This window comes from Melospiza georgiana, chromosome 25 (assembly GCF_028018845.1).
Source record: "Melospiza georgiana isolate bMelGeo1 chromosome 25, bMelGeo1.pri, whole genome shotgun sequence".
Taxonomy (NCBI): Eukaryota; Metazoa; Chordata; class Aves; order Passeriformes; family Passerellidae; genus Melospiza; species Melospiza georgiana.
Genome location: NC_080454.1, coordinates 7,238,197 through 7,250,524, shown reverse-complemented (window position 1 = coordinate 7,250,524; position 12,328 = coordinate 7,238,197). Strand labels below are relative to the sequence as shown.

The window sequence follows — 12,328 nt, the reverse complement described above, 5'->3', positions numbered from 1 at the left end:
ACTTCTGCTTTGATACTTTGAAATGGTTGATGAGCTAACTCATAACATCCTAATGTTGTTTTTCTCATCACCTTTTTATTTATCCTTTGGCAAATTAAGCATCTTTCAATTACTTGCTTTGCTACTCCAAAATCGCAGTACACCCATAGTTCCTTAAAAAATGATCACACAAAGCTTGAGTACCCCAGTGGGTGTTCTGATGCATGTCTTCTAATATTTTTCTAATAAGCACATTTTATTAAGTAATTGTCTTCCATCCTGAAGTTTCCATTTCCCTGATTTATCTTGTTCATTTCCTGTCTTGTTTAATTCTTTTTTCTCGGCTTCCCTAAACTTTGGAATTTCTGGTTTTTCCTCTTTTGGAGTTAATATTAACATAACTCTTTCAGCTCCATTTTCTGCTGCCTCCTTAGCTTTGTGATCTGCCACATTATTTCCTCTTCTTTCTGGGGTCTTTCCCTTTTGGAGTTCCCTAATATGTAGTATAGCTATCTCTTTTAGGTAATTGTAATGCCTCTAAAACCTCTAAAATAAGTTCCTCATGTACTAGTCCTTTTCTTCTTGAATTAAGTAATCTTTTTCCTTTCCAAATTTTTTAAAGGTATGTACTACTCTAAAGGCATACCTTGAATCAGCATATATAGTTCCTTTATTTAGTGTTAAATAGTCTAGTGCTCTTTTTAAAGTATATAATTCACAAGTTTGAGCTTACTAGTTTAAGGTTAATTTCTCTTTTTCCATAGTTTGCACATTTTTCCCATCAACTTCTACATACCCTGTATTTTCTCCTTTTGCAAGGAGTTGTATCTCTGTTAGCTAACATAACTCCCAAAGGACTATTTTTTTTTCTTTTTTTTCCCCTGTATCGAACTTACTGGTTTTCTGTGTCATTTTTCAAGATCTTATCTATTAATCTTCTTCCTCTGTTTTTCCCTTTCACTAACAACCTAAATACCACTTTTCTTTCAACTACACACACAGAAATAAAAAACTTTTTTCTCACACTACTTTCAGTACAATACACCTCCCTCCAAGGAGTTATAGTGAAGCTTAAAATGCACAATCCACATTACCTTTACTTTCATTCATCTACATTCACTCACTTTTATTACCCATTCACTTCCACACATTCTTTCCCACCCTCAGGACACAGAGTGGATCCCTGTTGACAGAGAATCGCTGGTCCCTGTGGCCCCCCTCACCTTGGGGTGGCCTCTGGGTCTCAGTATCTCCGGGCCTCCTGGGAGGGCCCTGACTCTGCTGCCTCGGGTGCCGTTCACCTGTGAGGCTGATTTGTGTGTCACTCACACTCTTTAGCCACGGCCCCCTCACACGCCCTGGGGATAATGGCCCGTTTGCAGGTCACCTGTACCTTATGCCACAGCCCCCACACGCCCAGGAGAGCAATGGCTCATTTGTGGGTCACACACTCCTCTTTCCACAGCCCCCCCTTCCCACCCACCCGGGAAGCTGAGGCTGATTTTGTGTGTGACTCAGTCTCACACACAACAAGACAACAATAAAGTATCTTTTGTTATAAATTATCAAATCGAGAGCCAAACTTATAAGAAAATTTAGCAAAGATTTATTAATTTCTCTGTGACACCGAAGTTTGGTCGTCAAAACCAGCACAGCCAAGGGTCAGCGTCGAGCCCGGGTTCGGTGCTGGGTGAACATGGATCTGAGCTCCGCATGTCAGAGTCTCCCCCTGTTCACAAATGTTGCCTGACGCAGCGAGTTCTTTTACAGTTTATTCTGCTCGAGGCAGAGATGACTGAATGTTCTTTGTGTCTCTTCCCATGCATAACCGTGTCTTTACCTGTGCAGAGGTGGACAAAGACTCAGTCCGGTGTCTGATGTTGTCAGTAGACTCTGGGGAAGTCAGCATTCACATGCATCAGGGTGGGGCTGTGGATCATCTTGGTAGCTGTAGTGGTAGAGGCATTAATCACTCTTGGCTAGACCTGGTGACCCAGGGAAGCCAGCGATTATCGCCCTGGAAGCTTCTATTCTTTCATTAAAAACCCCGATGTTTATGTCAACCAAGTCCAGGAAGTGGATGTATATGAATAAGACACTGCTCCTGCCAGGATGGTCAAAAGACATAGTGTGGATGTTACAATATTTTATACATTAATAGCTTTAATTATCTCTACCATATACTACACTTTCACATCACCTATTACAAGCTGAGGTGTTTCTGGCCAGTCCCCGTGCTCTTGGATATCCCTCAACCCATCTTTGTTGTCCAAACCCAGATGCTCTTGAGCATATCCTCAGTCTGGCAGAATTTTGCTCAACCGTGGATGCTCTTGGAATGTTAATTCCTCAACCCAGCAGGTTTTAATTCTGGATGCTCTTGGGCTCTCTTATCCCTCAAAGCAGCAGAATTTTTAGGGTTCCCTTTTGTCCCATTTCCTAGTGGATTTGGCTCGGAAACTCCTCTGCTCCCTTCCTCCGAGGGGTCCAGCCCCGCTCTGAGACCCAGTCCCAGTTACCCCGGGGGATTCTCTCACTCCTCTCATCACTCACTCTGTCTCTTTACTGGCTGCTTCCCTCGAGGAAAGTTGGAAAGGCAGTGGGAGACTCCAGCACTCACTTGGCAGGTCTGGGACAAGCAGCCCTCGTCACATTCACAGCCCAAAGCAGAGAATGAGGGGAGAAGGGAGCCCGGGAGCCCAAACAGCCCCAGCATCCTGAAATGGGGAGAGCGAAGCGGGGGGAGCTTTTGGCATTGGTGGGACTGCCAGCAGCCTGGGCAGGGCGGGCACCGGGCACAAGGGGGACCCCAGTCCAAGCATGACCCCAGCAGCTGGGACAGGGGGAACCTCCGAACACCAGAGGGGAGGGACCAGGGATGGGGAACTCCTGGGAGGCTTTTTCCGGCCCGAATCTGGGTGTTTGGGAGGTGGATCTTGAGCCCTGATGGCCAGTGACTTGTAGAGATGGACTTGGCAGAGGGACCTTCAAACTCAATATGTGTTGGGGAAGATGAAACAGAAAAGCCTTATAAATATGATTGTCTGGCAAAAGATTTTGTGAACATAAAAAGTGTAAGGAATATTGAAATGAAAGCAAGCTCTGAGATCCCTCAATTAGTGAACAACTGGAAAACAATGGTGTGGCCTAACTGAAGGTAATCCCCTTTTGATGAAACAATTCCTTCTGCTTGCAGACAGATCCAAGGGTCAGAGCAGACTCTACTAGCTCAGTAGAAGGGGTCCAAGGAGGAGATTTTAGGGTTTAAAATGTATCACAGTATGGTGATGTAATGATTTTTACAGGCTGTATGTAAATTCTGCAGGATTTGTATCTTGTACTAGATCGGTTAGTGAGAAATAGAATATTCAACACAGAAGAAGATTGATTGTATTGTAACAGGAACCTTACTCTCATACGCTCTTCTCCTCTTATTCTCTTACCCTCTCATCCTCTCTACCCCTCTCTTCTCTCGGGCCTGCTCCGAGCTGTGCCTGGCAGCTCCCAGCAGGGCCCTGCTCCCAGGCCCTTTGCAATAAACCACAAGTTCCACGCCCTGGCTGCAGAGATCTCTCGTCTCCGTCTGTCCCGACCGTCCTATTCCCCAGTGCTCCTACAAACGCTCTCATCCCTTGTTTTCCCCAAACCAGGATTTCCCATTGCCAAGGCTTGGGAGGCTGCGAGGAAGAGGAAGATGCCCCAGGACACTGAGGAAGGTGAGGAGGAAGTCAGTGCCCCTTTCCCCTCTGTGCTGCTCCATCTTCCAGCCCAGCACAGCCCCGGCTGCAGCTCAGCCCTGGGGGGATCTCCTTGCCCTTGCCTGTGGCATGGAGGCAAATCCCATCCTGTCCTTGTCCTTCCTCCCCCAGAGCAGGAGCTGAGCATGGAGAGCAGGGAGGACAAATGCCCACGGCAGAACCTGGTGGAAGAGGCCGTTTTGAGCGGCTCCACAGCGCAGGAAGCCAACGGGGAGGAAAAGCCCCGGAGATGCTGCACGAGGAGGGGCTGCAAACGCAGCCGGCGGGGATCTGAGGGGGAAAGAGCCAGCCTGGGCTGGGAAGGCGGCCGGAGACGGAGCCAGAGCTCGGAGCTGGTGCTTTATGAGCAGCTCCCTGGTGGGGAGAAGACCCACACATGCGAGGAGTGTGGGAAGAGCTTCAGGTGGAGCTCTGACCTGATCAGACACTAGAGGATCCACACTGGGGAACGGCCCTACGAATGTGGGGAGTGTGGGAAGAGCTTCAGCCGGAGCTCCCACTTGATGAAGCACCAGACGATCCACACTGGAGAAAGGCCGTACAAATGTTCCGAGTGTGGGATGTGCTTCAGCCACAGCTCAAGCCTGATCAGTCACCAGAGGACCCACATTGGGGAGAGGCCCTATGAGTGTTCCAAGTGTCGGAAGAGGTTTAAGACCAGCACCCATCTCCTCCGGCACTATCGGATTCACAGAGAGGAGAGGCCCTTCCAATGCCCCGACTGCGGGAAGGGATTCAAGCACGACTCCACCCTCGTCACCCACCGGCGCATCCACACTGGGGAGAGGCTCTATGAGTGTGATAAATGCAGGAAGAGGTTTCCGACCAGCTCCTGTCTCCTCCTGCACTATCGGATTCACACAGAGGAGAGGCCCTTCCGCTGTCCCGACTGTGCTAAGGGATTCAAGCACAACTGCAACCTCGTCAGGCACCGGCGCATCCACACTGGGGAGAGGCCCTACGAGTGTCCCCAGTGTGGGAAGACCTTCTCCAGGAGCTCTCACTTGACCCGACACCAACAGAGGCACCGGTAAGGGAAGCCCTGCGAGTGCCCCGAGTGCGGGCAGAGCTTCGTGCGCTGCTCCAGCTCCATCCCCCACTGGAGGAGGCACTTTGGGCACAGCCCAGGTGCGCCACATTCCCTGTGATCCATGTTGAGAACACACCTGGCTGCTTCTACTTTTAATTTCACCTTAATTTTTTTCTATTCTCCATCTCTTTACACTGCAGAAGCCAAGAGGAATGGATCTATCACCTCCAAACCACTCAAATCGCAATGAAAACAGATCAATCTTACCCCAGAAAGAGCTCAAACCCACCTCAAAAAACTCAGTCCCACGCCAAACTTACTCGATTCCGCAGCCATCAGGCTGACATGAGGCTGGGAGGTGATTTAGAGTCGTGGGATCTCAGTTAGAGTGGTGGGATGGAGATTGTGTGGGGCTGGGTGTGTGGGATGTATTTGACAGCAAATAAAACTCTGAGACTTACTGATTTCTCTCCCGTTCATGTTCAGTCTGTTGCAGTTCTGTTTGCAGAGTGCTGCCTTCTCAGCTCATTGTCTTGGTGTCCTCTTTTCTCTCCTGCCTCTCTTTGCCTGCTCTGTTTCTCTCTCAGTGTCTTCCTGGGCCCACGGACCACCAGAGACCCTGCCCTGATTTAATTGACCCAGGCACCCCCAGTGACCCTCCCTATATTTAAGTGCCTCAGGGACCACCCAATACCCTCCCCTGATTTAATGCCTCAGTGACCACCAAAGACCCTCCCCTGATTTAATTGACCCCTGCCTCCAAAGACCCTCCCCTGATTTAGTTGACCTTTCCCTGTTTTAATTCCCCTTCCCCTGATTTAACTGACCCCTTCCCTGATTTAGATGACCCCTCTGTCCCCACAGACCCTCACCTGATTATTTATTATTGTATTTCCCAATTACTATTTAAGTTCCCAGTCCCAGGTGCTGAAGTCCTGAAGGCTGGCAGGGAAATGTCTCTGTAGGATTTTGCTCCATTTCCCTTCAAGGGCAGGAACATTTTTCCTGGCTGGAAGCTGGAATTGCAGACTTTTGGAATGTGTGCAGGGCAACACGGACTGGGATCAAACATGGACTAGGATCAGATAGGGGTTGGGATCAAATATGGACTAGGATCAAACAGGGACTTGGATCAAATAGGGACTGGGATGAAATATGGACTGGGATCAAATAGGGACTGGGATCAACTATTCACTGGGATCAACTTTGGCCTGGGATCAAATATGGCCTGGATCAAATATGACAGATTTTATGGACTGGGATCAAATGTGGACTAGTGTTGTAGTGTGTTGTAATAGCCTGTTTTAAACGTCCGTGTCCCTTACCCAGGTGTGCCAATACCCCTCTTTCAGATCTAAAACAGTAAACTAGGGTAGCTCAGGTGCCAAACATGTTAGTAGGGTGTATGGGTTTGCCACAAGGTGTACTGCCTGACCCTAGCCCGTTGTTTTCCTTAACTTGGTTAAGAAGAGGTGCATTCTCTGCCCTCCCTGCTATGTTAGAGGCTCATACCCCAGGAAACATTGGATCCATTATTTTCTTGTAAATTTCATCCTTATTTTCAATTTCAGTTTCACTAATTGTTAAAATTAAGCTCAATATATCTCCATATTCTTGATCCTTTACCTCTAAAATAATCTCTCCATCTTTAAATGTGATCTTTGCTTCCAGCTGCTTCACAAAGTCCCTACTCAACAGGGCCTTTGGAGAGTTGGGCACATACAAAACAATTATGACTATTTTGATGGTTTGCAAAATATGATTTTTCAGATTGGTCAGTTGCCCCTTACCATAACATCTGTTACAGGCATCGAGGCTTTATTTAACACTGAGTTTGCTGCCCCCGTGTCAACTAAAAATTCTATTTTCTTAGCTCCCATCTTTCTACCCTATCCCAGCCTTTTGCCTTAATTCAAAGTCTTGGGGTATAAAATAAGCTGAACGCACTCAGCTTTAATTATTTCTGCTGGGTTTCTTAAATTACATGAAACTCTCTTTTCTAATAATTCAAACATCCTGTTACTTCTTTGCTTCTCGTGACTGGTTGCTACTAAATTCCTTAGAGCTCTCTGAGTAGCCTTGGTTTCCTTAGAATAACATAAAGTGCCTGTCTTGGTCTCTTCCACCTAAACTCTGCTTTACAAAATCTCATTCTTTCCCAGTTCTCTTCCCGCACAATCTAATTCAAGCATTGTTTCTACTGACACTCACTTTGCTGCCTTGCAAAAAGCTGTGCCTGTTACAGCAAAAACTCTGTGATATGCCCACAAACACAGACACAGACACACATACACCCTGCATCTCAAATTCACGAGAGTCAGGGCTTAGGTTGTTGTGGGAGGGGAATTCCTCGAATTCCTTTAATTTGTTTTATCACAGTTAAACATAAATCACCATACTGCAGTTTTTCCATGTAAAATGCTACACTTGTTGCAAACAAAATCCTAAAATCTCCACAAACACAAGCCTACAATACCAAAAATCAAATTACCACAATGTGGGGAAAGAACCACACAAACTCACTGGGAAAGGGGTATCTCTTAAGAGTGCCCACTTTCCTTGACACAACCCAACATGCAACACTTCATCATCTACCCACATCAGCTTATCAGCCTCTTCTGGTCCTCACACACTCTGGACACAATCAAAATAACAGCACACAGTAAAATTCCAGGGACCGAGTCCAAACTGTGGGGGCAGAAGAATCCCCTGAGTTCATCTAGCCACGGGTAAAATGCACACAATCTACACAAATCACACATCACCACCTTTAAACACAATAAATAACTAAATGTCCTCACCCACATTTCTCCACTTGTTCCACTACTCCACGGGGTGTTCCTGCCCTCACAGCCTGCCCCAGCCGGTGCTCCGGGCCTCACCTGGCTGCTTCAGACATGGGTAGAACTGCCCCCGCACACCGTGGGTACTCACTCACTTGCTCGGTCTGTTTGATACACCATGCACTCACACGATTATAAACATGCCAACATTAACCACACAATGCATTAGCCATACAATGTCTGGACGCCACAAGCACACAAAGTTCGGGTTCACTCGGCTCACCCCAGAGTCGCTAGCGGCCACTCCATTGAACAATGAACCCGTTCCCAGTCACGCTATCAACTGGGAACCTCTGCCGCTGACCGTGCTCTTGGTCGATGGCTGCCTGCAAGCACAGGGACGAGGCTGTGCACTCGGACGTCTCTCAGTGACTTATCAGCAGCCCTATCTCCCCTGGGCCCTTTGACAGACGTACCCCGTGTATCTGCACACCAGCAGGTCATGGTCTGTATCTGCAGGAGGCAAGCCGAGATGGAGCAGAGCTCCTCCTGGAAAATCCCAGGGAGTGCCCAGGAGTCCGTCCTCCCTTCCACCCCTGCAGGGACAGACAATCGCCTGGCTGGCTCACCAAAATGATTAGTGGAAAAAAAAGAGAAACTCCACAACTTTGTAAAAAGTTGTAAAGCCGGTATGTTTAGCACTGGACGCATGTGGGAATCGTTGTTCTCCCTAAAGGACACGCGCACCCCTGAGAATTCCCCCTTGCTTATACATATGCATATAGTCTCATTCATATTCATTTTACTGATTTCACGTTACAGGTTGCAATTAGTGTTTATCAGTCCTTGCCCTTTGCGCAGAGAGCTCTCTGGTCAGCCTCAGCCTTTGGCCCTGACAAAGGGGCCTCCTCTTATCTTGAGAGTTTGAATTCCTTCTCTTGGTTGAGGCCATTCTGTGAGCACAAGATTTTCTCTTTGTTTTTTTTCCTCTCTTGTGAGAACAGGGAGTCTTAAGCACAGATAAACAAGTTACAGGCTCAGAACAGCACTTTTCACCTCAATCCAAAAATGCATTTCTATCCTGTTAAATTTCTACTTTTGTCTCACCCATCCAAGGAATTATGTGCTCTGACTCCATAATTTTAAAGGCTGAACAGATGCTTTATTCTATACTATATTATACTACATTACACTATTGCTATACTAAATCTATACTAAATTACATACTAAAGAAAAACCTCTGACCCTTTCCAGACAGTCATGACCAATCTTTGACCTAACTGGTCAATCAGTCCTAACAACCATCACCAGTGTCCAATTAACAAATCACTCTGGGTAAACAGTCTCCATAACACATTCCACATGTGCCAAACAACAGGTGCAGCAAGTGAGATAAGAATTGTTTTCTTCCTTTCTCAGCCTTTCTCAGCCTTTCCACAGCTTCCCAGGAAAAATCCTGTGAGAGAGAATTATGTCTCTATTCAAAGAAATGTGCATACCACAGGGATTTGTTCTCCCTGGTCTCCATCTGCTGCTCAGTGCCTGGGGTAAGGAAAGAAAAGGAGAGGAAGGAATGAGGAAGGAAGGACAGAAAGAGAAGAGGAAGGAGCTGTGGACAAGGAGAGGATGGGATTTGCCTCTGTGCTAGAGGGAAGGGGAAGGGATCCCACCAGTTCATCCCTGGCAGAATGGTGTCAGCAGTGGGATTGTCCTGCAGCCAGGGGCAATGGTGGGCTGAGACATGGAGCAGAGGAGAGGGGGAAAGGGGCAGTGACTTCTTCCTCACCTGCCTCAGTGTCCCAGGCCATCTTCCTGGCAGCCTCCTCCAGCTCCATCCAGACAAAGTTTGGGATTGACAAATCCTGGCTTGGGGGAAAAACAATGGGTGAGCCCTTGGTCCTGCTGCCCAAGTACAGCTCCAGAAGTAACAGCCCCGTCCACAGTCAGGCAGACCCAGACCCTGCTCATCTCCAGCCTTCCCCACCCCTCCAGGCTGCCAGAATTGGCCTTTGCTGCTCTCCCCACTCTGATGCCAATGTCCCCCCACAACTGGTACCACCTCCCCAGCCAGTTTGCCACCGGAACCCTCCACAAGTCTCCAAAGCGGCATCTGTGTCTCACCCTTGGGGACCTGCAAGATCCAAAGATCCCCTGCCCATCCGCAGACAACACAGTGCAGAAGCAGGAATGTGGAGGAGTGAGTCCAGTGTCTAAAACAAACTCCACACTTCTTCTCTTCCCCCCTTCACTCTCAGGACAAGTCTTGAAGGTGCAAAACTTCTTATTCAGCACAAACAGAACAGACTGGGGACACAAGCATCTTATAGTTAACACAGAATATACCTCAGGGACCATTCAGTACTCCCTGATGTCACCAGAAGACAGGACTGAATGCAAAAGATTTTATGGGGTTGAAATTTGACAAATCTCTTCTCCCCAAGGAATTCCCATTGCAGGTCTGCGTCCCGATGGATGTTCCTGCTGCTGGGTTTATCTAGGTGCCCACAGGGAACCAGGAAGATGTGGAGTCTCCCAGCCAGATGCCTTCCAACTTGGATCACCAGGACCACAGATCACCAGGGCCCCCTACGGGGGTCACTGGGGATCATCCCATGTGGATCCTCCCATGGGGGATGGAGCTGAAGCAGCACACGAAGCTCTTCCCACACTTGGGGCACTCACAGGGTTTCCCTTAGTGGCGCCTCCGTTGGTGTCAGGTAAAAGTTGAGCTCAATGAGAATCTCATCCCACACTCCCCACACTCGTAGGGCCTCTCCCCTGTGTGGATGCGCCGGTGCAGGGTGAGGTGGGAGTTTAGCTTGAAGCCTTTCCTGCAGTCGGGGCAGCGGAAGGGCCTCTCCTCCCTGTGACTCCGCTCATGTATGAGGAGATCGGAGCTCCTGTGAAACCTCCTCCCACATTGGGGACACTTGTAGGGCTTCTCCCCAGAGTGAACACATTCCCCACACTTGCAGGGCTTTTCCCCAGTGTGGATCATCTCGTGTTTCCTCAGGCCAGAGCTGTATCTAAAGCTCTTCCCACATTCCACACATTCATAGGGCTTTGCCCCAGTGTGGATCCTCTGGCGTTGAATCAGGCTCCCCTTCTGGCTGAAGCTCATCCCACATTCCCCACACTCATAAGGGTGGTCTCCAGTGTGGATCATCTGGTGTTGCATCAGGTGGCCCCTCTGGCTGAAGCTCTTCCCACATTCCCCACACTCAAAGGGCTTTTCCCCAGTGTGGATCCTCTGGTGTTGGATCAGGACAGAGTTGTGGCTGAAGCTCTTCCCACACTCCTCACACTCAAAGCGCCTCTCCCCAGAGTGAATCACCTGGTGCTGCCTCAGGTTGGAGCTCCAGCTGAAACGCTTCCCACATTCCTCACATTCATAGGGCCGTTCCCCAGTGTGGATCACCTGGTGCTCGATCAGGTGCAAGCTCCGACTAAAACCCTTCCCACATTCCAAGCACTTGTGTGGCTTCTCTCTGCCATGGGGCTTCTCCACCAGCTCTGAGCTCTGGCTGCATCTCCGGCCGCCTTCCTTGCTCAGGGGGGATCTTCCCTCCCCGCAGCTCCCTGGGCTGGGTTTCCTGCCCCTCCTTGTGCGGAATCTCCAGGGCTTTTCTTCCTCCTCCATCCACACACGTCCTAGGAATAAAAAATCCTGGTATGGGTAAAAAACAAAATGAGTGTCTTGGACTGGGAGTTCCTACTTGCTCAAGTTTATCTCAGGAAGTCATTGGGAATCTTGTGTATGTAAGAACCTCCAAAACACCAAGAGTCGGCACAAAATCCTCCAAACATCAAGACACAGATCAAAAACTTCCCAAACATCAAGATTCAACAAAGCCCCCTCAAAAATATAAAGATTCAGCCCCCACAAAAAAACAAAGCACCAACAATTAGGCCAATAAAGCTCAGAAACACCAAGATTCACCCCGGGAAAATCGTGGATCCCAATCCCTGGTCACCTGCTGCATGTGGCGGGGGGCAACACTCCTGGGGCTGGGGTTGGAGGTTGCAGATAGAGGGAGAGTGGAACTTTGTGCTACTTCCTCTTCTGTTCCTCCTCCTCTTCCTCCCACTCCTCTTCCTCCTGCTATTCCTCCTTCTCCTGCACAATCTCACCTTCTCCTCTCACGTGCATCGTTTTACCCTTTTGTTCCTCAATTCTGCTTCTCTTTCCCTTCTCCTCCTGCCCCAGGCCCAGCACCCACTGCCGGTTCCCTCTTCCCCCCAAACCCACAGTATCCCACGGCAGGGGCAGGGATGGAGCTGGGGCAGGTCGGGCTGGGGCAGCGCTGGGCTCTCGGCCGCTCCCGCCCGCACTCGATCCCCACTGCAGCCGCTCCCGCTGGGACAGTGCGGGGGGGCCCGGCCTTGGCGCTGCCCCACTCCCACCTCCCCAAATTCCCCTCGCATTTGGACAACAGGGCATGGATGGGGTTGGTGTGCTGCAAAGGGATTGGGTGAAGGGGAGTGTGCAGCAATATGGTTAAGGCAAGAAGCTGCAGAAGGAATCTATGTGGGAAGGAAAAGGATGATGGAAAAGAGGAGGAAGAGAAAAATACTGAGGATTGGGATGTTTATCAGCAGGGCCTTAGCTTCAAAACTTGTCAGCTGATTCAGATCTTTTGTATCCCCGGTTTCCAGACCAGGAAATCAAGGAGGTCAGGGTTTCGGGGGGTTTCTCTGTGAGGGGCAGCGGCAGCACCGGGCGCAGAGCTGTGGCACCGGGAGCACGGGCTGGGGGCCTGTGGGGAGCTGTGGGGCCG

At 49.2% G+C, this 12,328-nt stretch overlaps 1 protein-coding gene and 1 pseudogene across 1 annotated transcript; one reads left to right on the top strand and one right to left on the bottom strand.

Moving 5' to 3' along the window:
* LOC131093389 (zinc finger protein 883-like) overlaps positions 1–5,163 on the top strand; it is a 115,033-nt pseudogene extending 109,870 nt beyond the window's left edge.
* Positions 5,164–10,263: 5,100 nt separating this feature from the next.
* On the bottom strand, positions 10,264–11,196 carry LOC131093364 (zinc finger protein 418-like). The gene has a single exon (XM_058040514.1). It carries the CDS (start codon positions 11,188–11,190, stop codon positions 10,264–10,266), a length of 927 nt encoding a protein of 308 aa, XP_057896497.1. The 5' UTR covers positions 11,191–11,196.
* Between the last annotated feature and the right edge of the window lie 1,132 nt (positions 11,197–12,328).